The sequence below is a fragment of the Parus major genome, chromosome 1 (assembly GCF_001522545.3).
Source record: "Parus major isolate Abel chromosome 1, Parus_major1.1, whole genome shotgun sequence".
NCBI classification, from domain to species: domain Eukaryota; kingdom Metazoa; phylum Chordata; class Aves; order Passeriformes; family Paridae; genus Parus; species Parus major.
In genome coordinates this window covers 34517958-34542221 of record NC_031768.1, presented here as the reverse complement: position 1 = coordinate 34542221, position 24264 = coordinate 34517958, and the positions used below count along the sequence as shown (strand labels likewise).

Sequence of the window (24264 nt, the reverse complement as noted above, 5' to 3'; positions counted from 1 at the left end):
GCTTCCTGTACTACTCTGTTATCTCTGTTGAGATGTTGCTCCTCCTGAGGTGGAGGAAATCTGATGTAGTGAGGGATTTTCCTCAAGTTGTGAACTTGTGATCTGAGCTTTATCTGGGTAAAAATAACCTATGTCACAGATAATATGAGGTATAAAATATTAATGTGCAGTATACCTCTGCAACAGTTATAAAAGCGAGAGAAGCATTCTGCCCATCAGAAAGAGGTCCTGCAGCATACTGATTTGGCAAAACAATTTTATTGCATATAAGATGCTAATAAAAATATTTTTAATTAATAATTTTCAGTGTTTTAATATCAGTTGTAGAAAAATAAAGTACATTTGAGAGTCATATTGGAGTAAAAAAATATTTGGTAGTAATATATATATTTTTGCAAGCTATAACTTGTATAAAGGGATCGTGTCAGTACTAAAAAAACACATATACCCAAACCAACAGAACAAACACCTTCAGTGGTGTGACCCTAGGCAGACTTTCTAAGGAGATATGGCTTTGCACTGCATTTTACAATGAAATTACATAGATTTTAGGGCTTTGAACTATATTAATGGCTGTATTTTTGTAGTAGTGATGAAGTCCAAATTCATAATAAGCATCCTGCTAGAACTCTAGGCAGGCTGCTTGTTGAATTTAGTAAATGGAAAAAAAGGTTTTTGTAGTTTGTTGTTTTGCTTCTTTCCCCCTTTTGAATATCCCTGCAAACAGTTTATTTGTTTGGCCAATTTAGTAGATTAACACTTGTCTTCTTATCTCTTAGGGATTTTTTTTTTCCAAGATCTGAGATAGAAGCAATTTTGTGAAATTTTGTATGTGTCATTTCAGTATTTATGTTCACGGCTCTATGTTCACTCGGCTTGTCAAAGGGAGAAGGAGCTAAATGAATACCAGTGTTTGCTTTTAGTACTCAGACATGTGTGAAAAGCCAGAAAGAAAACAACAATATAAAACACACTGTGACTCAAAAAAAAAAAAAAAGGTTTTGCTGGCAGAGAATTTTCCTATTTACAGCATGAAGTAAACAGCAGCTTTCTGTGCTCAGGGGCAGTGAAAAACTGGTTAGCTGAAGAGGAGGAAATATTGCTGCAGAGATAAAAATCATCTCCCTCCTGCTTTGGTGTTACTTATTTGCCTTTTTTTTGTTGTTAAAAAAGGGGTTTGTTTAAAATTTAATTCAGTGGAAGACAATAAGTAATCACAGCTGTTATTTCAGTGTAAGGTCACTAATGTAGTGGTGAGAAACAGAATACAAGGTCTGTGCTTCCAGATAGAGTTTTGCTAGCAAGGGAAAATGTGAAGGTGTGAGATTTATTTTTTTTTGGGGGGGTTGTGGGGGGAGGGGGTGGAGAGCTGGTGAGGATGGTAGGGACAGTGTAGTTTGTTTCAGCTTGCATTTCTAAGTTGTGCCAGAAGCAGTGTGGGCCCATCTTCAGTAGTGAATACTTATAGGGAAAGATGTAGATAGTAAAAGAAATGTTTAGTGATAATTTGGATGAAAGCCAGTGAAAGTTAATACTTATGTTATTAGCAGTTTTCAAAGATCTGCCATTCCCTAAGCATGATGTAATTCTTGAGAAATATATTTTTTTTCAAGTCTTTCCACCAGAACCATCACAAGCTGTTAAGCAGTCACACAAAATAAGTATTACTGTCAAATAAATACAAGCAAAAGTAGCCCAGTGTCACAACATAAAAATAACTGAATATAGTTACAAGTGCAAGGAGGTAAAAAAATAAAAAAACTGTCTCCAACCCTGGTTATCCCTGCCACTGGATTATATGAATCTGATAGTTTTAGCTGCTTCATCTTTCCATCTCATTTACTCCTACTACTTCTCTAGAACACAGTCTTAAATTCAGCAATAGCTGTATTCAAGTAGCACAGAGAACCAAAATGTCAGCAAATAAATAAATCTCCTCCAAGTAATTACTCAAGACCTTCTGAATTGTAAAATGTATTACACCAGAGTTAAGATCTGAAAGAAGGGGATGTATAGTAATCACTACAAATAAACACATCTTCAGCACAGGTATGCCTCCCTTTCTAGAAAACTCAACAAAAACAGAAAAACAACGTGACAGAAGAAAAGGAGAACAAGCTAGTCCTTTTATCTCATCTGGAAGGCTTCAAAAGCTGTGTGGGAGAAACAAAACCATTTGTAGCATATCCTGTTATTATTTATAGCATATTTTCTGAAGCACTCAAACTGAGCAGTGACAGACTTTATATGAATTTTCTCAGAATTAACTGGCTAGGGAATCTAGAAGAGACAGTAGCCATGTCATGCTAGTATTTAAACAATAAGGACTTTGTACTTTGCCTGGAATTCATGTAAAATCTGCATAGCTGTTCCCATTTGATGGCTGTTCCAGTTAAGTGGCTGTTGCTGGCAGGGATCCCAGTGTGTCCATGCTGGAGAGAGGGGGAAGGGAGAACAAGAGGAACGGGAGTGAGTTCCTGCCTGCTTTCACCTGCACACCTTATAGCAAATCAGGACTGCTGAGCACATTCAGGAGCAAGAGGGATTTCAGAACAAGAATAACTGAGAAGAGGGTTTGTTTTCCACATTGTTAAAAGGGGTTGGCCTTTTTTATTAATCCTGATGATCATTTTGTTCTGGCTTACTAGGTTACAGTGGGAATTATTATCAAATGTATTCTTGGATTTCTGTAAAAGATTGCTGATTTTTAGTGACTGCTGTTAGATTTATAAATTATGTTGTGTTTTCTCATTTAACAGATAAGGACAAGCCCTAGGGCCCAGTAGTGGTTTCAATGCATCTGTCAGTGAGACGTCTGCTTTCAGAATGAATCAAACCTTAACAGAGAAATGTGAATATGTATATTTAAATCGTGGTGGGTTTTTTTAGTTGGTGTGGTCATTCTAGTAGTCTTTTAGTAAAAGAAGTGCTCCTAAAGTGGCTTGCAATAAACCAGCTAGTGCCACATCCAGTGGTATTTAGATATTTTTATACTACCAGTGTGCCTCTGTTCAAGTTCACAGTTTTTCTGCGGGACTCTACATAAGTTTTCTGTCTAAATACTCATGTGCCTGTTATGACCAGCTGGCTGTGATGCAAAAACCTGTGGGGAGAAAGTGGAAGACAGCAGAGCTGTCCAAGTATGAGCTTAGAAAGCTGATTAACACCTTGAAAAGTCAAGGGATTTCCTAGATGTTCAGATCTGTCTGGTTCTTTTGCTCCACTACAGCTCACAAGGGCTGATCCTCAGCTACTTGGTGTAGACTGAAGATTATCATTGTAATAGTTTTGGCTCAATCATGTACCACAAGCTCTTTAAATGTAATGCTGCCTAACAGTGGCTGGGAAGGCAGAGGTCTGCCTGTTGTTAAAGCACTGTGAAGATACTGCTATTATAGGTGATGACCACAGCCATCAGCTTTTCCTTGTTGTCACAGATTAATGGCTTCAGGCACTTGCCACATCATTGCTCCAGCTCTGTCCTACAGGACCAGAGTTCACTGGGGCCTCAGGGGAACTGCAACCAGGCTGTGGCAGTGAAACACCACTACACTGCCATCTCAGAAAGGTTTGACATCCTGGTAGCAAGTCCTTTCCTTCATATTAATACAGCCTGCCTTTTTGATAGTGGGGTCCTGGCATCTGCATTCCCAGCAAGTTCTTGCTTCAAACAGCCACTTCATTGAGTCAGAGAGACCTTGTGCCTTCCCATTAGTCTGTGACTCACTATGCAGGGAGGATGAGCTTTCTGTAGTGCCTTTGTTGTTCTAGGGGGTTTTGTTGTTTGCTTGAGGGGTTTATGTTTGTTTTGCTGAGGGATTTGTTTGTTTATTTGTTCTATTGCTGGTGGGTTTTGGGTTTTATTTTTTAGTTTTTTTATTTCCCTTATAGTCTCCACCATAGCCAAACAAACATCTAGATGTTGCCTGAAAAAATCATCAATGGGCTTCAGGTTCTTACTTTTTTAATACTGTTTTCCTGATCAGAATAACAATACCTGCACTTTTTTCGTCTTATGGCCCATCCTCTGAAATGCATAACGCAGGATTATACTCAGCTCTGGCTAGTTTAGTGTTCCTCAGAAATTCAAGGTAAACTGTTGTGTACTAAAAAGGCAGGAAAAAAAGCTCTCAGAAAATGATGTATTTTCATTTTTGGAGAAAAAAAGCAACAAGTCTTTCATTAGTCAAGACAGAGCTTTTCAGTTCTCTGTGTTTAGCAGTGACTCTGTGTTTACAAACATCTTGAGTTGTTATAGCAAGTAAATATTCTTATTACTTTCAATCTCTTCCTTGGTACAGCCAACAATGTCTTTGTTCTTGTCATGTTTTGAAATAGAAAGAAGTGTGGAAAAGCAGGGATATTGCATGGATGGGATATTTCTAAGTTTTTTTTTTCTCTTTTCTCAGTAATGGAATAAATGGAATCTAATTTAGCTCAGTATACTCCACAAAACTGAGCATGTGACAGTCCCCACTGGAGCCAGCTTACCATGTACTTCTGCAGGACTGCCTGCACAGTCCCAGTGCAACATTTTCTGCAGATCCCTTAGGCCATTCACAAGGAAAAGGAGTGCATTTCACAGTCCATTCTTTTTCCAACGGAACTAGGTGTGCTCTCTATTTCAGCAAGCAGGGAAAATCACTTCCACTCATAAAATTTGCCTTGCCAGACCAAAAATAAATATTTAAGAAATGAAAAGATTATTTCTAGATTTTTAAAGTCCAAGTTGACTTCATAGAGTTGGCAAGTAGAAAAATTGGCTTGCTAAGTTAATAAATGGCATTAAGCTTTGGAGTCCTTTAAGGAAATAATCACAAAGGTATTTATATTTCTAGTAACTTCTAGTTTCTAGAAATTTTTAGTAGCAATTCAGATAGAAACACCTTCTTGAATGTACTAGATGGCATCTAAACCAAAGAATAATACAGCCTCTTTCCTCAGAATAACAGTGACAATATTAGTTTCCAGAATGGCTTTTATTTGATGTATTTTTTATAGTTTATAAGGTCACAGTAAAGGTTAGATTCTTTTCCTTAAAGTTGATCTGAGGTTAAATAAAAAGTGAGCTCTCAGTTTTATGCCATTTGTAAAATGGTGAAAACAATCATCTCAGTGGACACCAACAGTTCTGTGCATGTATTGAGTAATGGGCACCTCTAGCACTTTTTTAAAGCCACTAACATTTTGTCTTCTTTCCAAATTCTCACAAGTCTCCCTGGAGATAGCAGCAGCTGGAAAACAGGCAAGACCTTGCAAAACTGCATGGAAAACCACCAGAACTTCTGTGGTTTGATTTTTTCCTTTTTCTTTTTCTTTTCCATCAGCATTTATATGACCAATTATGTACCTGTTTCATAAAATGGAAAACGATGAAGTTTACCAGGGAAAACAATGGTAAGAAAGACATTCACTGAGGTTCTTCCCTGGATTTTAGGTGTTGTGCTTAAGAAAACAGATAATTTATTATTAACAGAGATATATTAAGCAGATAATCTTACATTTTCCCTGCTACCACCACCCCAACTCAATGAGGAATGAGTAGCTAATACAGGTTTGGCTCTGTTGGTATTTCAAAACCTATTAGCCTGCTTTTATAAGACATGGAGGTTTAGGAATATGTATAGTGTATGGTATAGTTACTATACATTTATCATGTTGTAGTATCTACTAATGAATTAATGTCATATCTATTAATGAACCAGCAGTCAGAAGATGTGTTCTAGCATATGTATTTTACTTCAGGTGAGCATCTGTAAGCTTCCAATTGCAAACACTTTGAGCAACCAAAACATGCAGAGATATTCTTGGGGTCTCCTAGGAAGATAACCAAGTTTAAGCCTGTTGCTGCACCTTGATTTTGCAGATGGTCCCATGGCTTGAAGAGCACTTTCCTGACACTGTGTATAGCTGAGGGTGCAGTAAATGCCACAGTCAAGACATTTCCATGAAGCCCAGCATGACTTCACACCAATCACCTTTGTGTTCCTGTCCCACTCATTCCAAGAGCCTTAACAGGAGCATCCTACAGCTCCATACAGAGGGTGCCTCGGGACACTTGTAGTATCCAACTACTCATTCTAGTGGGAACATCCACAGAGAGCAGTGCAAATGTCAATACAGAAATGCAGACAAAATTCCTGTGTGAAAGAATAGTAATAGTAACAGTAACAGTAACAGTAACAGTAACAGTAATAGTAATAGTAATAGTAATAGTAATAGCAATAGTAATAGTAATAGTAATAGCAATAGTAATAGTAACAGTAACAGTAATAGTAATAACAACATCCCCAGAAAATAATACTAATATTATAAAACTCAAGGACTTGTGTATGCATTCAGGAGCTCCATCTGCTGGCACTCTTTGGTTGCTGTTTGCACCTATACTGAGTCCCCATAAAGCTTTAAGAATAGTAGTTTAAAGTCTATTGCAAAACTTACAATTGTTTTTTTTGTAATGTTACCTACCTCTTTACTTTTGCTTTTAGGAGCTACCTAAATATTTGGCTAATTTTATGCCTGTTTCCAAAAATCTGTGTATCAAATCCTTCAAAACCTAACTTTTTACTGATACTAGCTGATGATCTTGGTATTGGAGATGTGGGTTGCTATGGCAATGATACAGTAAGGTATGAAATAAATTATCCCTTCATGGTAAACTTTATTTAAAATATTTACAGATGATATTTAGCATTAAAATTCATTATTAATTTATTAGTTTATTTAGATACACTTCTTTTCAAGCTATGTACAAAATGCATGTTCTACAGTAGTCATTCCTACAGGAATCATAATTATGCAGACATGCTTGAGAAACTTTCTAGGACTCAGAACTTTTCAAATGTGTTTGTGCACTCTACTTATCAGGCATGACAATAATACATACATTTACATAATTCCAGGGTTGAAATATGAAGGAATGAGATTAAAATTTAATATCTGTCAACAACTCTAGTAGACTTAGTATGAAATGACAGATCAGTCTATGCAATATATGTATCCCTAGTGCAATTGTCAATCTGTATATTGATTGATTAAGAGAATGATGTCTTTGTTCTAGCCTATTATTGTCTTGGATGTTGTGTTGTGAACAGGCTCTTGCTCCCTGTGTTGCTTGGGATTCTGGTGTGGGACATACCTGAGATACCTTGTCTTTTTCCACCCTTTTTTTTTAGTTATTAATAAAAACATATATACCCATCAAAAACTCATTTCTAAGGAGTCAAGGTATCTTAAAAATACATAAAAAACACAGAACTGTTCTAGCTGAGTAGTAGGTAAACAGGTATTTGTAAATTTGATGGTGACTTGCTCAACAAAACTAGGGGGAGCTGCATGCCATGAAATGCTGTGCAATATGTTTTATCAGAGATGGGATTTTTCTCTTTAGGACCCCTAACATTGATGGCCTGGCAAAGGATGGAGTGAGACTTACTCAGCACATTGCTGCAGCAGCTGTCTGCACTCCAAGCAGAGCCGCTTTCCTGACTGGCAGATACCCCATCAGATCAGGTTGGGCCTCTCTCCAATGGTTTGCTGCAGTTAGTCTAGTCACTGTTGAAATTAAAAATCCCCTTAAATAAACCATGTTAAAGAACAGTTAATCTTGGGATTTGGAGTCTCAGTGAAATGGGCAAGAATTAGAGATGACTAATGATTGACTTCTATTGGAAAATCCCCATATAAAATACATTATGTGTGGCTAAATGACAACACAGAAATGGACAAAAATCCAAACAGTTCAAAGCACTCAGAGGTAGAAAAAGAAATAAAATTGTGTGATGTCGTATGTTCAGTGGCACTAGGATTATTACTATGAAATGTAATATTTTTAATATCCTGGCAAAACTTTTCACAGTGAAATATGTCAGACTGTAGAATAGTTCTCAGCAATTGTGCCTTAAAACAGATTTACTTCAACTATGTAAAGTTATGACAGAAGACAGAAGACTTCAGCCATTCCATTTAGCAGTAATAATCAGTGTATCTTCTAATGTAATTCTGATTCATTTAAGGAGAAATGTAATTATGCTCTGTACATTTCAGAAGTGTGCTCCCCTAACCCAATAAGCCTTCTGTTCTAGATAAATCTCATTTGTTTTCTTTTCTGTTAACATCATATTTTGATAGAAGTTTGATTGTAAGAAGTTGTCTAATATCCAAATGTAGGTGTCTTCCTGCCATTTGTAGACACCCCAGCATAGCTGAGGCATCTGCACTGGTCTAGCATATAACGACGTGGAACTTGGAAAAGACATAATTTTGGAGGTCAAGCAGAATATCCTAGGGCATAGGAACTGATTTATATAAAGGTACTAGACTTAGGCAATGGAGTCCCATTCATTAGAAAGCACAATCTGAGAAGGCTGGAAATCTGAAATTTGGCTTGTTTTCTTTTAAAGACTATTATTCCTCTCCAGGCATGGCATCCAGCACTCAGAGGCAGGTTCTTTTCTGGAATGGTGGTTCAGGAGGGCTCCCACCAAATGAAACTACTTTTGCCAGAATACTCTACCAGCAAGGCTATTCTACAGCACTTGTAGGTATGACACAAAGAAAGTTGTTGCCTTTTTATTGTTTGTTATTCTAATTAGGTTACTTCTCTAAATACATTTTTTTATCAAAATGTCCAGGATCAGTTAAACAGTTTTTTTTGTATGCATAACTTTCAAAATCAACAGGGCTTTTAGAACATTGTCCACAAGTCCAATGTGAGTACAGCGTATCTGGTAAATCCAGAATGAGGTGCATGTAATATATAAATACACACTGCAAATGGAAGTAAATTCAAAGGAAATAATCTTGTTTGCTCAGCACAGATTGCTTTAGGATGAACCAACAGAGACATTCACTCATGTGTTAGAGCAGAAAAATGTCATCTGACAGTTGGCACTGAGACACCACAGTGGTCTTAATTATATCAATTTCAGCACAGTGGTCTTAATCATATTGACTTCAGCAAGGTTTTTAACACTGTCTCTCACAACATCCTCACTGGCAAACTCTAGAAGTGTGGACTGGATGAGTGGACAGGGAAGTGGATTGAGAACTGCCTGAAGAGCTGATCCCAGGTGGTCATAATCAGTGGCACAGGGGCTAGTTGTCACCAGTGGGGTCCCCAAGGGTCAGCACTGAGCCCACTATTGTTTAACTTATTCATCATTAATGAAGATAATTAGGGGACTGAAGCATCTCTCTTATGAGGACAGGCTGAGGGAGATTGGTCTGTTCAGCCTTGAGAAGAGACAGCTGAGAGGAGACCCCTCAATACCTGTCAGTATCTGAAGGGAGGGTGCACTACTGTTCCCTAGGTCCGTCCCCATTCTACACCCACTCCTCCCTTGGCTGCACCTTAACTGAGAAATGCAGGCAGACACACCCTACTACTGGATTTAAGATCTTTGTTTTTTATTTTCAGGGAAGTGGCATATGGGTGTGAACTGCAAAACCCGCCATGACCACTGCCACCATCCTTTAAATCATGGTTTTGATTATTTTTATGGCATGCCTTTTACCCTTGTGAACGAGTGTCAAGGCACAGATGACCCTGAATTGGCCAAGTCTTTGCAAGAAACATATTGGTTTCATACTCAGATGATCATCCTTGCAGTATTTACTCTTGTGATTGGAAAATGTGCCAATTTATTCCTAGTAAAATGGAAAATAATAATCTGTCTGGCCATCTGTGGTCTCCTTCATTTCATCTCCTGGTTCTCCAGCTATGGTTTTACCAAGTACTGGAACTGTATCCTGATGAGAAATCATGATATCACTGAACAACCAATGAACCTACAAAAAACTACTTCTAATATGCTGAAGGAGGCAATTACATTCATTGAAAGGTAATCAGCAGAGGTGGAGCAGACTGGGGGGAGCAAGTGACACAAAGGGGTCCTGGCCAAATACTGTGCCTTCTGCCTATAGGAACATAAAATGATCTTAGGGTGGTGAATGGACTGTCACAGAAAGTGTCCTATGAAATTAATGTTTAACAAACAGAAGAGTGACAGTGAGTTTTAGTTTTGTGGGCTTTGGTTATATTTTTTTCCCCAAAGGTGTCCTTCATTTATTATCAGTAACCTCAATTAGAATTGAAAAAAAAACACTAAGTCTTTAAAAGTGTGTTAAATCTGGGCATACCCATATTTCTGTCACGGTTTAGGGGTAGTGTGCTTGTTTTTTAAAGGAAATTTGAGGTAATATAAATTCCTTCTCTAAAACATTGAGCATAGGTAATTTCAGGTTCCTAGGATATCCTACCTGGCTTGATGTTGAAGTGATATGTTTTCACTGTGGGTGATATCTGCCCCTTCCATGAGGACACTTCAGATGTTCAGTGATGCACATCCATGTTTGAGTTTGGGCAAGTGAGTGCTGTCCTCCTTGTTTTCAGGAATGTGTCAGTCTTTTCTGCACATGTCTAATTTAGAACTGGAAAAAGAAAGGATCCTTTACTCTTTTGGTCTTAACATAGAAAAAAATATCTTTGTGGGATATGTTTCAATCCCCTCTGTCTCCCAAAACCTCAAAGCCAAAAAGATGTCAAAATAAAATTGTTTAGATCACAACAATTGAGAGAGTAACTGCAATACCATTGTTATATTTTGGGTTGAGTGACAGTTTGAAGAGAATCAAACAATGACTATTGTTTTCTTTTATTTCAGAAACAAGCATAGACCATTTCTTCTCTTTGTTTCCCTTTTACATGTTCACACCCCTCTCATTACCACTGAGAAATTTCAGGGAAGAAGCAGGCATGGCCTGTATGGAGATAACGTGGAGGAGATGGACTGGATGGTGGGTAAGTGTTGGTCTTGAAGAAAATTCTTCATTCACTTGGATATAGAAAAGACATTAAAGGGGTGATCACCAAACTCCCTTTTGGCATATGTAAAAATCAGTGAATTCACCTTGGTTACACGGTTGGTTTCAGAGATTGTCATATCATAACCAAACAATACCTCTTTTTTATTTTCTTAAGATGAAAGCTTAAACTTTCCTTGTAAGGATTTATTCCTTATCTTTTTTTAAATTACTTGCTTCTACACTGAAGTATTAAATGCAGTCAAATAACCAAATGTGTCCCTGATCATGTTTTTAATCAAAATTTGTACAATATTTCTCGAGCTCTGGTCTTAGACGTGAAGAGTTTTTGCTGAATATTAAGTTATATGATGGTTGTTTTGTGTAATTATGCATTTTTATTAAAAAAAAAAAATCACTCAGAACCCTCTCCTAGCCAAAAGTCCAAGTTAGAAAGTTATGGAGTTTCACTTAAATTGTATGAAGTCAGTGAAGACTCACTTAGGTCATAATCTAGTCTCTTGAGTACTAATCAGGTTAAATTTCTTATTGGTTTAATTTGGTTAAAAACTTAAACTTTACTTAGTTTTTCTCTTTCAATGAGAAGGAGAGATATTTTGTCAAAAATGAAGACTCTATTAACAAAGCAATTGCCTCCTGTCAAGGCCATGATTCAATTCCTGAACCTTTTTCCCCCAGTAACCATGTCTACAAAATCATAATTTGAGTAGAACCTGATTGCTTTCAATGGACAGGCTGAAACCTCCTGCAGGATCCAGTTGAACCAAAGGGCTTAGCCATGCTCCTGTTTCCTCAAGAAAGTCAAGATATAAAGAACACGTAGTTGAAACAGGATAGCAGCTAGTGAGGACAAAACTCCAGAATTGGACAGCTCTTGATTTGGTTGCAATTCAGAACCAATATTCCTACACTCAATTGAAACAATTTTTGTGTTTGGTAAGGTAAATAATTAGTTTCAGCAAGGACTGACAGGAAAGAAACTGTAAAGGAAAAGAGATTAAGTGAAAGTGGTGAGCAATGGCTTGTGATATTTTCTCGTGCAGTTCTGCTTTTGCTGCTGCAAGGTGTTCTTGGCAAATATATTTGATACAGAAGATGATGAAGACAATTAATTGAAGATAAAACACATTCTATATAAACATATGATGGGATCAGTACAAGTGACCTCAGCCACTCCTTATAAGGCTTCCCCTCAAAGCCGTTCATCATCCTCATGGCCCTTCTTTGGATGCTCTCTAATGATTCTATACCTCTGTTATACTGTGATACCCAAAACTGCCCCCAGCACTGGAGGTGAGGCTGCCCCAGCTCAGAGCAGAGCAGGACAATCTCCTCCCTTGCCCAGCTGGCCATGCTGTACCTGATGCCCCCCAGGACATGGGTTGGCTCTCCTGGCTGACAGGGCACTGCTGACACATCTTCAACTTGCCATCGACCAGGACCCCCAGGGCCCTTTCTACAGTGTTGCTTTCCAGCATCTCCTCCCCCAGTGCATACACATAACAAGGATTGCCTACTCTCAGGTGCAGAATCCAGCACTCTCCCTTGTTAAACTTCACATGGCTGGTGATTGCCCATCTCTGATTTGCCAAGGTCTCTTTGTACTGAACGTGGTAGATCATAACAAAACTCATTCAGGCAAATGGAAATACTCATCTTCACTGAATATGGAGTCAAGACCAAAAAAATTATTATAATGATGATGATTTGCTTTGTTTACAGGCAGGCTTCTGGATGTTATTGACAAAGAGGACTTGAAGAATACCACATTCATTTATTTTGCATCTGATCATGGAGGATTCTTAGAGGCTCACAGAGGAAATTCTCAGTTGGGTGGATGGAATGGGATATATAAAGGTAAAATTCCTATAAAGGCATGAAACTTCCTCATAAGAAAAGATGGAAAAAATATATCCAAAGATACTATATTAAAAAAATTACATGATGAGATTATAATATTGGATTGTAGGGCTGAAACAAAGGGCATCTGCTATTCATTGGGTTGGGGCTGAGTGGAGGGGCAGGACCACTTCCCTCAATATGCTGGCAAAGCTCTTCCTAATGCACACCTGGATACCCTTGGACTTCTTAGTCGCAAGGGCACTGCTGGCTCATGGAGAGCTCATTGTTCACCAGGACAGATCCTTCTCTGCAGAGCTGCTGTCCAGCAGCTCAGCCCCAGCCTGTAATGGGGCTAGTTTTCCCAAGATACAGAGCCCTGCATTTGTCTTTGTTGAATTTCAAAAGGTTCCTCTCCACTGTGCCAACACTGGCAGATACCATGATGTCTATTTTTCATACTACAGTTCTCCAGTTTCTCACCCATCCTATAGAAGTTTCTTCTAGACCCTCTATGACTGGCTTGCAACACAGTGACAAAAGCTCTGTGGAAATGAAGATTTATGGTATATTTTATATGTTCTTCCTCCAGATTACTAAGCCTTGAAAAGCCACTGTAACATCCTGGGCAGCTTGGTACTTACGGTATAATGAAGTTTGAAAGCTGCAGCCATCACATGTTTCCCAACAGAAGAGTCATATGCACATTGACCTTGCTCAGCATCACAATTCACATTGTCTAGTACTAAGTTACTTGATGAGCCACACAATCAATGTTTGATACAGTTGGGATCCACCCACACACAGAGTCACAAATGTAAAATTCACCTTTAGTTCTTAATATGAAGATCCCATGCCAGTTACACATGCAAAATGGCAAAGAATCTCACTTGAATAGCTTAGAATCTGATCTAAGGAATTCACCTCCACTAGGGGAACATAGTATTATTAGTATAATATATAGTATTAATAGCAGGAGAGTCCAGAGGGAGAAGACAAATGCCATTAGGGAGTTCAGGATGAGAGGACAATGATGAAATCATGACTACTTAGTGAGAAGGCAAGAGGGGATACAATATCAATTTAGATATCAATAATAGAAAGACATAACTATTTATGTCCACATACAAGGGATATGCCAGTGAGACAAACTAGCAAGATTAAAAAATACAGTTTAATTAATAAATATCTGTAAAATTCACTCTTGCTATTGGGAACTGTATATTAAAAACAGGCAGATAAATAAGCCACACATAGAAATAATGAGAAGAGCCACTACTAAATGACAGTCTACTGTTTTCCAGGATTTAGTATGTTTTCATTAAAGATGCATGAAATATTCTGAAGTTTTTAAACCATTTTCTTATATATGCACAATAAACGTCTGGTATCATCTATTCTTTTATCTTTTTGACACTTCTCCCCCTTCTATAACAGGTGGAAAAGGAATGGGAGGATGGGAAGGAGGAATCCGTGTTCCAGGCATAGTTAGATGGCCAGGAGTGTTGCCTGCAGGGACAGTGATCGATGAACCTACAAGCCTTATGGACATTTATCCTACAGTGGTTCAACTGGCTGGAGGGGCAGTGCCTCAGGACAGGTAAAGAGTTGGCTTCATAAACCATATTGCTTCTCTTACTTTATTTAGACAGAAACTAACTGTTTTCTTGTTTCTAAAACAGGCAGTTCTCTAGCTTTCTTTTTGCACAGCTTTCTCCATCTTGTCTGCTTATGTGAAAAAGACAAAGAAAAAAACCCATATTTTTTTTAAGGGTCATTTAGCTAACTCAGTTCTCCTATCACTGAAAAGTAGTTTGGTTGATTTGGGACGCTAGGGTGACTGAAAAAAAACAAGGCTTCTCTAAAGGACATGAGAAATTGAGGGTGGCTAAGTCATTTTAGCAAAAAAGCATAGAAGTACTGGTAAATTGTAGCTAAACACAGTTACAACCCAGACTGCAACTGAATTGCTAGGCAATTCAGTAAGTGGCTTCTTTTTTTATTATTATTTTTATAAAGTCTGGAGGTCACAGAGCTGTCAGAGATTTCCATTTCAGGTGGCAAAATTAAAACCTGTGAGCTATGCCTTCACTATTGTTATCACTTCCAGGAAAATTATATAATGGTGACTGATCTCCCCAGGCAGGATGTGTGAACTAGCTGTAAATGCAAAAATTTCTAGTAACGGCTAATTACTTGTCACCATACATTCACCCAATTAAAAATCTCAGGGCTCATTAGCTAAACAGTACCTTGGTTTAGTGATGACACTTGAAATCTTAATGCTGAACACACAGAGTGAGTACTGCTCATGCTTCAGCTGCAAACTTTAAATTCTTAAGCTGTCTGGTGACTCTGATCCTCTCCATCAGGGTCATGGATGGGCACACCTTGCTGCCCCTGCTGCTGGGGACAGAGCAGCACTCCAGGCACGAGTTCCTGTTCCACTACTGCGGTGTGTTTCTGCATGCAGTGCGCTGGCACCAGAAGGACAGTGAGTACAAACATCCCCCTCCTGCGGGTCAGACATGATGTAATGTCCTCTAGCTTCCAATGGAATATAATGTAGAAATGTACATATACATGTATATACAGATATACATATATATATATATATATATGGAATGTGTACACTGCCTCAAATTTCCTGTTCTGCAACACCTCATTGTTAGTTGTCCTGCCTTGCCTGAGGTGAAGGAGTTTGCTTCCTGGGAAGTAGACCTTCAACAATCCCTCACCATTCTTAGAGATCTCTCTTTGTTTCTCTATAGTGCACACCATATTTCGTGAACACAGAATGTTTCTGATCAGTGAAAGCTGTGTCTGACTGCCCCAGTTCCTGGATATTTCTGCTGGAAGAGTCATGCCACACTTCCTTAGTGAAAGGCTAAATTCATACTCCAGTCACATGGGACATTTGCAGAATTTCTTTTCAGGTTCTCCTGATGTTGTCCTTACCTAAATTATATTGCTTGTTCTTCTAAGCTATGTAAGTTCTACTTCAGTAGCTATGCATACAGCATGCAGATGCAAGGTGGATTTGGTGGCATTTCATGTTCTTATGAAGCCATGTGCACACCTAGATTTCTTATGCAGGACTTACTAAAATTTTTCTCATCTAACTGTTTATGGCAAGGGGCCAGAAAACAATGCCATGTTTTGCATACAAAAGACCAGCTAATCAAATATGTAGCTCAGCTTTCAGTCAGGCAAAAAATTTTGATTCTTTTCTCCAGCTGTAATTTCTTCTGATTGGGCTGAGCAACAGTCTGTTTTAGTTCATTTGCAAGTATGTCACCCTCACATTACATATTTATTATCTGTTAACATCTCGATCAGCCTAGACACAAAGCCATTGTGTCTTGATGTCACCCAGGCAGGACCTATCCTTTGAGACCTTCACTGAAGTCAGAAGAATCCTTTGTTTATATGTTAAAGAGTCCTTTCCTTTACCTCTGCACCATGAGTCTTATTAGTGACAGTCCATTACTTTCTGCTAATTAAACTGATTGATTGTTACGAGAGGGGTTTGAGACATGTTTGGAATGAAGCAGCAGGCTTCCTTTCCCTTGGATATATTAAATTAACATGTTGTCCTAACATGCACATGCATCCTTCAGATTCTGTCAGAGCTACCTCAGTAGCAAACTGTATATCCCTCTTTGCCTCTTGGGGATCAGTAATGTGTCCCTTGCTTTTATCACCACTAATTTCAACTACCTTTTTTTTCCTTTTATCCTTCTGTAACCCAGCTGTCTACTCAGCTCACCAACACAGGTTAATTAAAATCAGCCTTGCTCTGTCCTTCAAAGTGAGCTAACAAGGACCTATCTGTCTCCTACTCTGAAACTCCAGTAATTATTTGCAGCTGTGAAAAGGGAATGTTAAAATTTAGAATCAGAAAAATTCTCCCCAGACACTTTACACTCACTACTCCAAATTGCCATACAGAGTATAAATTATAAAGAATTCACCTAACTTATTTGTGGAAAAGAATGATTACTTCAGTTTTTCTGAGCACTGATCACAAATTCCCGTGTACATCTGGATAAATCTATCTGTACATCTCATATTTAACTAATAAACAGTTATTTTAGCAATATCACAACAGCACTCCAACCAGAGCCAGATACTCAGAAAAAATGCATGTCCCAGAGAGTGCTTGTTTAATTCCTTGCAAAAAATATCTATACTACCTGACCAACAGACATAAGAAGCAAATCCCATGCTCTGGGCACCCTGATACCACAGAGGATGCTTTCACTTCTGTCACGAGACAAACATTCTTTTAGTAACAAGACAGGGATAAGCTTGAGGATGCAGAGGACATCCAGCCAGCAGCAAAGCAAATACTCAAACAGACCTAAGGAGTATCAGTCTGCCCTTGTAAGGTGTCAGAAAGTTGAAATATTTAATCTTTATTTCCTGATCCATGATATTTTGAGCTGGAAAGGGCCCATAAGGATCATCAAATCCAGCTCTTAAGGAAATGATCCACTTGGGGATTGAACCCACATCCTTGCCTATATCACTACCATGCTCTAACCCTTTTTCTCTCAGAAAACATTGTTTTTCCCTTCTTTCACAATTTCAGAAATTGGGATATCAAACATTTATCCTCATTTTCTTACACCAAAACATTTCAGAACCATTGAGAGAACATCCCTCTATAAAAGCTCTATAAAGGCGCAGATGCAGGATGTGGAAAATGCGTGGTGAAAATAAAGAGATACAAACCCAGCTAGCTAACCAGCAATGGGATATTTTAATCTAAGATATTCCCTAAACTTTAATATCTGTTATTTGTTCCCCTTCATCTTTTAAGAAGTTTTTAAATTTTATTTATTCACAAAATACTGTTCTAACATAGTGACAAGAGAGAGACAGGAATAAAGCTGCAGGCTTCAGACATAAAGAAGAAGACACAAGAGAAGAAAGGAAGAAAAGTTCAGCTGATTCCATTGTACCAAAAAGAAAATTCCTTGCAGGGACAATGCAGCTGTCAACCATTTAATGCTTTGAGCACAGAAGTGACTCCAAGCTTTATATGTCCCCTTTCTTCTTGTCTCCTTTTTCAGACATAGTGTCTAATTGCTGTCTTCTGGTTGGGCACATCCTCGCTTCTGAGTTCAGTGCAGTGCTTTCTAAATGTGGGGTAAGGAACAGGAGAAAAAGGAGCAGGGAAGGAGAAGTAAAATATCCTGATGTACCGCATTCAGCTGTAGTCCTAGTAATTTACCACTTTTTTACCACAAACCTGCACTTATCCCATGGTCAGTACAAGAGTTTGACTGCTTGAAGTGCAAGCTCTAAAGCTGTGAACTATTGGCCTTCTTCACTTTAACTTAAAAGCTAGACTCCAGATTTTACTGTTTTAAAGGCCTGCAATTAACCTGCACCCTTTCTGGAAGTGTGCTGGAATATGAGCAGAGAAATAAGATGTGATCAGTTTCTGCCTAGAAGAAGAGCCACCTATCAATATATACACCCAGAAATTGGGGACTGCATTCTCCATTTCCTCCCCTCCAAGAGGCATGAAAATTTTTAAAGGGGAAGAAGAAAGTGGCAGACCCATTGTACTGCAAACATTGGGCTAACCATCCACATACTGCACATGGTTCCCAGAGCCAAGGTGTACCCATGAGCCACAAAAACCATTTGAATTCCTGCCACCTTTTCCCTGTATGCAACAGCCATGACATAAGCTTCCCCTTGGAACAACAAACATGAACAAACACGAACCAAGCTTTCAGGGACCACCCACCAGCTCCTAATGACATTAAGCTGTTTAAATGCTTCTTCTGTGACAGGTGGCACCGTATGGAAAGCTCATTATGCTACTCCAGTATTTCAGCCAGAATCTTCTGGGGCCTGCTTCAGAAGAGGAATTTGTCCGTGTTTCGGGGATGGTGTAACCCATCATGACCCTCCACTGCTGTTCAATCTCTCACAAGATCCATCTGAGGCAAATCCTCTGTCAGCAGACACTGAGCCCTTGTTTGACACCGTAACAAGGAGAATAAGGAGAGCTGTGGAAGAGCATGGCAAGACACTGACTCCAGTCCCACAACAGCTGTCTCCTTACAATAACAGATGGAAGCCATGGCTGCAGCCATGCTGTGGGACATTCCCATTCTGTTGGTGCCATGAAGAAAATAACAAAGCATAGTCTAATACCAAAGTCAAAGTACAGTTAGCTTTAAAGAAATTCATAATTTTTCACGTTCACGTGACTACAGTCATAAAGAGATTAGAGATAAAGATTAAATTATAATAAAATAACTAAAAGGGACATTATTAGTCCCTTAATTAGTGATCAATTAAATTAATTAAATTTAAAATCCCTGTTAGCGATTGTTTTTGTTCAACCTTTTCTCTCACCCACAGAAATTAAGTAAGCCTGTGGTTTAAAAAAAATTAGGGATCATCTGTATAATCTATCCCTGAAGTGAATAATTTAAGATTAAATACCAAATAAATGAAACAATTTTTTTTTTTTACTGACAATTCAAGCAAATGATGACTGATAAAAAAGCAAATTTTTACTAGCAGATGTTTGTATAGAAAATATGTTTGTTGAGAGAACAGGACTGAGCCCATGAGGGTAGGCCTATCCAAGCCTTATCTATTAAATGAAAAAACCCGTTGCACAAAAATGAAAGGAAGATGACAATGAAAAAAAAAAAGAAAAATAAAATTGTACATTTAATTTGGAAATAAACCAATATGCATCAGAAATAAACACCTACCAACTTAGAGCAATTTTATGCTTTATCATCTGTACATTTGTCTGTCATGTAAGAATTCCCAGGGAAAACTGAACTGACAAGTATGTTTTAAAAATTAGATAGCTAAAGTTAGTATCTCAAGATCAGCAGCAAAGTGCCTAGCTATTCTGAAATGTTAAACCACAACAATTCTTACCGAAAAGTGTTATCCACATATTTAAGTCATCTCACTTATGAGAGCATTGAAATCATCACCCTGCTGCCTTGAGAAGATTGCAAAGTTGAGAATGCTTGGGACCTGTCTGAGACCAGTTCATTAAGCCTACATGTCCCACTTGAATGACAATGCATCTGATTTCATAATGACCCATGAAAAATATTCTTTGTTTTGTGAAAAAACACCTTGTTTTCAGCAGGAGGTGGTAAAAAAATTTACCTCACAGAATAATCACTTCTGTGTCCAGGTCATCTTCTCCAAGCCAAAAAAGTGCCAGCACTCTGTACAGTTATTAGGGAAAGGGAGGGAATTAAAATATCTAATCCTCTCTTGCTGCCCTTAGTTTAAATAAATTGCTCTCTCAAGATATAATCCCAACCATCGTCTTGCATGGATTTTGTGTCAAATCAGATTTTCAAATGGAGGTTCCCATAATTTTTCCTCCCCCCAAAAAGTAGATTGTGGGCAAGAGACTCTGAGTCAAACTTCTAAGTCTTCCTGAACACTGTATATTCAACTCCTACTAACAGTCACTCAGGCTTTAAAAAGTAACAGTGGGTGGTAAGAGCTGCAGAGCAGGTACTTTAGGTGGTATTTCTTTACTTGCTGTCTTGAGGAGCCACACCAGTGCAGCTCTAGTCAGGACCAAGGTAACCTGTGTGTCATTTTTTGCATTTTGGAAGCAGGAAGAGACAAGAAGGCCCATGGCAGGTCTCTCTCTCAGCTCCTGATCTGCCACAGCAGGTCCCTTTCAGCAGGTTTGGGACAGAGGAGAGTGCATGTATGGATTATACACCCTTTGCAGTATTTCAGGGAACCTCCAGTGTGCTGGGTCAGAGCTGTAGTGAGTTGCTGCTGTTTAAACAGCATAGGTTGTGATCATGATGCAGCACCAAATGCAAGTCACGAAAAAGCTGACATTTCTCCAGGTTATTTGCCATTTCATCTTTTCTCTAAAAGGTCACCAAGAAAGTTATGTGGAAAGCATTCCACATAAATCATAGGGCATGCATGAAAATGACCTGTTGGATACCTCAATGCCACACTTAATAGAAATATCTCAAAATGTATTTGTTCTCATTTCTTGATAGTGTTTAAATCTGCACCAGCATTGCTACACACTTGTCAGATTTGACACTTTTCTGTGGCTAACAAGGACTGAAACCAGAGCAGCTGCATTTCACTGGATTCATGCAGGGAGAAAAGAGCATAAAAGATCACACATTTTAAAGCCAGTTTGGCTGATTCAGAGATGGAGATAAAATCCTACTGCTCAGTGGGGAACAAAGTCAAAAGCTGTCAAGCCAGTCAGTTCAGTAGCATCTACATTACCAGTTAAGTACAAGGCTAAGGTTTTCTTTCTCAGTTCACTTCACTGGCTTCCCCACTCACCTACTCCAATCATTAGGTTAGGTATCAGGAAAAAGTTTTTCACACAGCAGGAGGCTGAGCACTGGAACAGGTTCCCCATGGAAGTGGCCACAGCACAAAGCTTGCCTGAGTTCAAAAAGCATTGGGACAATGCTCTCTGGCATATGGTGTGGCTCCTGGAGCATCCTGCAGAGGGCCAGGAGGTGGACTCGGTGATCCTGCTGGTCCTTTCCAACTCAACACGTTCTATGACTTACACACAAGAACATGCCCAGTCCCACACTTGGCCATGATGAGAGCATTTACCAGAGGATGGGACAGTGTTCAAGCACCCACTCAGCTTGCAAGCATAGATCCAAACTTTAGGAAGTCCAGTACTTCAGTAACACCCAGAACTCCATCTCCAAACATAGTGTGAAAAAAAATCACCCTGTATAAATGTAAACATTAAACATTTGTCTTACACCTCATTCCTCTGAAAATTAAATTTGCTGAACCACTGTATAGAGTCAGATGCTAAAGAGTCATGTAGATATCCACACTGCCATTCTGACATCCAAACACAGATAAAATTATCTTGGATGGCATCTGTGGAAAACCAGAGGCGCTTTCAGGCAGAAGGAGGCAAAATTAAGGCTGACCACATAGAGAACCGGCTTTTGTCAACTGTTAAGAGGCCTCAGCCAGGCACAGGGAAATGTGCTTTTCCCACACAGAGAGGGAGAGGGCAGACACTGCACATAGATGATTTGCAGGCGAGAAGTAGAGCAAAGTAATGGGAAATTGCTAAGTAGGATGCACACCACTTCAAAAAACAGGGGGAGAGGAGAGAAAACTATTTTCACTCCTAAGTTCCTCTCACCGTCTAAAGCTAAATGTATCTTAAAACATACAGATTTTGAGGAGACAGTGGTAAGCAGGAAAAGGAGGTTAATTATTTTACCTGTTTCATGCATATCCTAGCCATGAATTGGTTGCAAATCTCTGTATACACTTTCATAAGAACATGTAAGCTCTGCAGAAGCTTCTGATCTTCTGGCAAATGTATATTTCCCGTAAAGCAGATGAACCCAACATCACACTCGAGTTGTCCTCATGAACCCTTTCACATAAAATGCATTAAATAGGCAAAAAATCTGTCACAAAATCTTCTTGAATAATATTGGAAGGATGAAACTCTAATTCATTTCAGTAGGTTTCCTTGAAAAATCATCTATAATGATATTCTCAAAATATATTAATATTAGAATAAAGCCTAAATTAGATGCTTTCTTCCTTCTTTTCTAATGGTTTCCCCCTTTGCAGAAAGGTACAAGAACTACATAAAATGGCCTGTTGGGAAAACCTGAGACAACTGGCCAATCTCCAAGCCATCGTTAGCTATACAAGAATATGCCTACACATGGTTTAATATAGACACCATAGAGAGGGAAGTATTACTCTGTAACAAATGAAGTTTGTTTTACTGAAAGAGCTGTGGCTGCACTGTGTAAATGTTTGACATTCATGTTGTATGAAGCTGACTTCCACTTAACTCCTTTGATCATTTTAAAATGACATTTAGAATTGTTGCATTAGACTGACTCAACAGAGCAATTGTCAAGTCTCACAGGAGTGAGACAATAAGCTCCTGAGAAGCCTCACTTCACCGTGTTTAAATATTAGACACATTGCTTTGCTCCCTGCTGGGACTCAAGGGAGTGCCAGCGCGCAGATCACAAGATCCTGTCTTCTAAAGAAGCAAAATAGTTGTGTAGCAAATAAACTGAGAAAGGTAATTTGAGCTCAAAAGTTATCCAGCTTCATTCCTAAGATTCCTAAGAACTCTGAGTACCCTGAGAGGAATTGACATAAATGACCAAGGAGAAAGACAAAAAACTTTTGCTCATGACAGATTGTAGATTAAAATACACACAACATAGTGTTGAACTCAATAAGACACTAGAAGATTCTTGTAGGGTGTTTTGATTGTTATGTTAAATCTAATCAACTCCATTAAAAAAATGAGATTTATTCAAAACCTAGTTTCTTATTGAATTACCATACTATTGCATCACTTAAATTTTTTGAATGCCAGAAACGAAAGCTTAAAAAACAAATTGCAACTCCCCATGTTGAGATAAATGAGGTTACTAGAGGATCCAAACAACCCTGGCTTCTGCTCTGGTATTTGTCTAAAAGCTGTAAGTAAAAGGTTTGGAAACAGAAAGAATTAATGAGGTTTGAAAAGAAGAAAAGAAAAAAGCCTCTAAACTAAACAGAATGTAAAACAGGTGCCCATCCATGACATATGATTAGTTCTGTTCCAAGCATCTAATCCTATGAGAAGGCTCTGAAAATCTTACTGCTCTAAAATAAACAAATTTTCTGTTTAATGTGTTTATCATTGTTCAGAATGATGCACTGTGGCATAAAATTGAACAAACACTTCTCCAAGGCAGTTAATGTTATGCCATCCTGAAAAGTATTAAAATTACCACAACTAGGAGACTGGCTGTCTTGGAATTTTAAAGTTTTTATACCTCTAGTTTGTTGAACGGGTTCTGACAACAGTCAGAGTAAAACTCAAGAAAAAAGTTCTTGCAACTCTTTTTTCTCTTTATTAATATAACTCTCAGTTTTCTAGCAACTATTATTTATACATATAAGTCAATTATATATTATTGTATTTTTAGCTACCTTTGCTATAATTATGGTATAATGTTATTAGAAACCAAAAGTTTATACCAGGATGCAAAATATAACCTGAGTGTCACACCTTTTAATTTTTAGCTCAAAAGATACTATTTATAAACCACCCAACTCAGCATAAACAGAATTTTAGCTGAAACATTTTGCAACCAGTATACTAACAATGCAGACTACTTCAATGAGCAGTCTAAACTGGAATGCATTTTTGGAGGCTATTTAAGAATTCACTACCATACATTAAATCTCATATATTGGGTTGATAAAAACCAACCAACCAAACAAACAAAAAAAACCAAATCAACAAAAATTCAAACGACATAAATAAAATCCCAAAATAATGAAAAGAAAACTTGGAGGGGACTCTGGAATGTGAGATTTGAATTAATGAGATAAGAATTAAGAAAACAGGAACATTTAATGTTATGTTCAAAGTCATAAGAATCAAAGTAGCTTAGATTAGGAAAGCAACTGAACCAGATCCATTAAGGAGTAAATAGGCATAGTGCAGACTTATTGGTGAACAACAAGCTGTTTATAGCAGCACACAAAAGTATCAAACACCTGCTACTAACCCAGCCTCCCATTCATGGATAG

General features: G+C 38.3%; 1 protein-coding gene across 4 annotated transcripts; it reads left to right on the top strand.

Moving 5' to 3' along the window:
- Positions 1-1421: 1421 nt before the first annotated feature.
- Positions 1422-19986, top strand: LOC107212072 (arylsulfatase D-like). 4 transcript variants are annotated; one of them, XM_015644882.3, is made up of 12 exons: positions 1422-2573; positions 5328-5397; positions 6489-6629; positions 7391-7512; positions 8403-8543; positions 9419-9842; positions 10665-10801; positions 12547-12681; positions 13131-13229; positions 14101-14263; positions 15036-15157; positions 18474-19986. In XM_015644882.3, the coding sequence occupies exons 2-12, from the start codon at positions 5345-5347 to the stop codon at positions 18830-18832; spliced, it is 1896 nt and encodes a 631-aa protein (XP_015500368.1). In that variant the 5' UTR covers positions 1422-2573; positions 5328-5344; the 3' UTR covers positions 18833-19986. The 4 variants fall into 4 exon arrangements, with proteins under 4 accessions (XP_015500368.1, XP_015500387.1, XP_015500397.1 ...); XM_015644901.3 differs by having other exon boundaries at positions 1423-2573; positions 8421-8543; XM_015644911.3 differs by lacking the exon at positions 13131-13229 and having other exon boundaries at positions 1424-2573.
- Positions 19987-24264: the final 4278 nt, after the last annotated feature.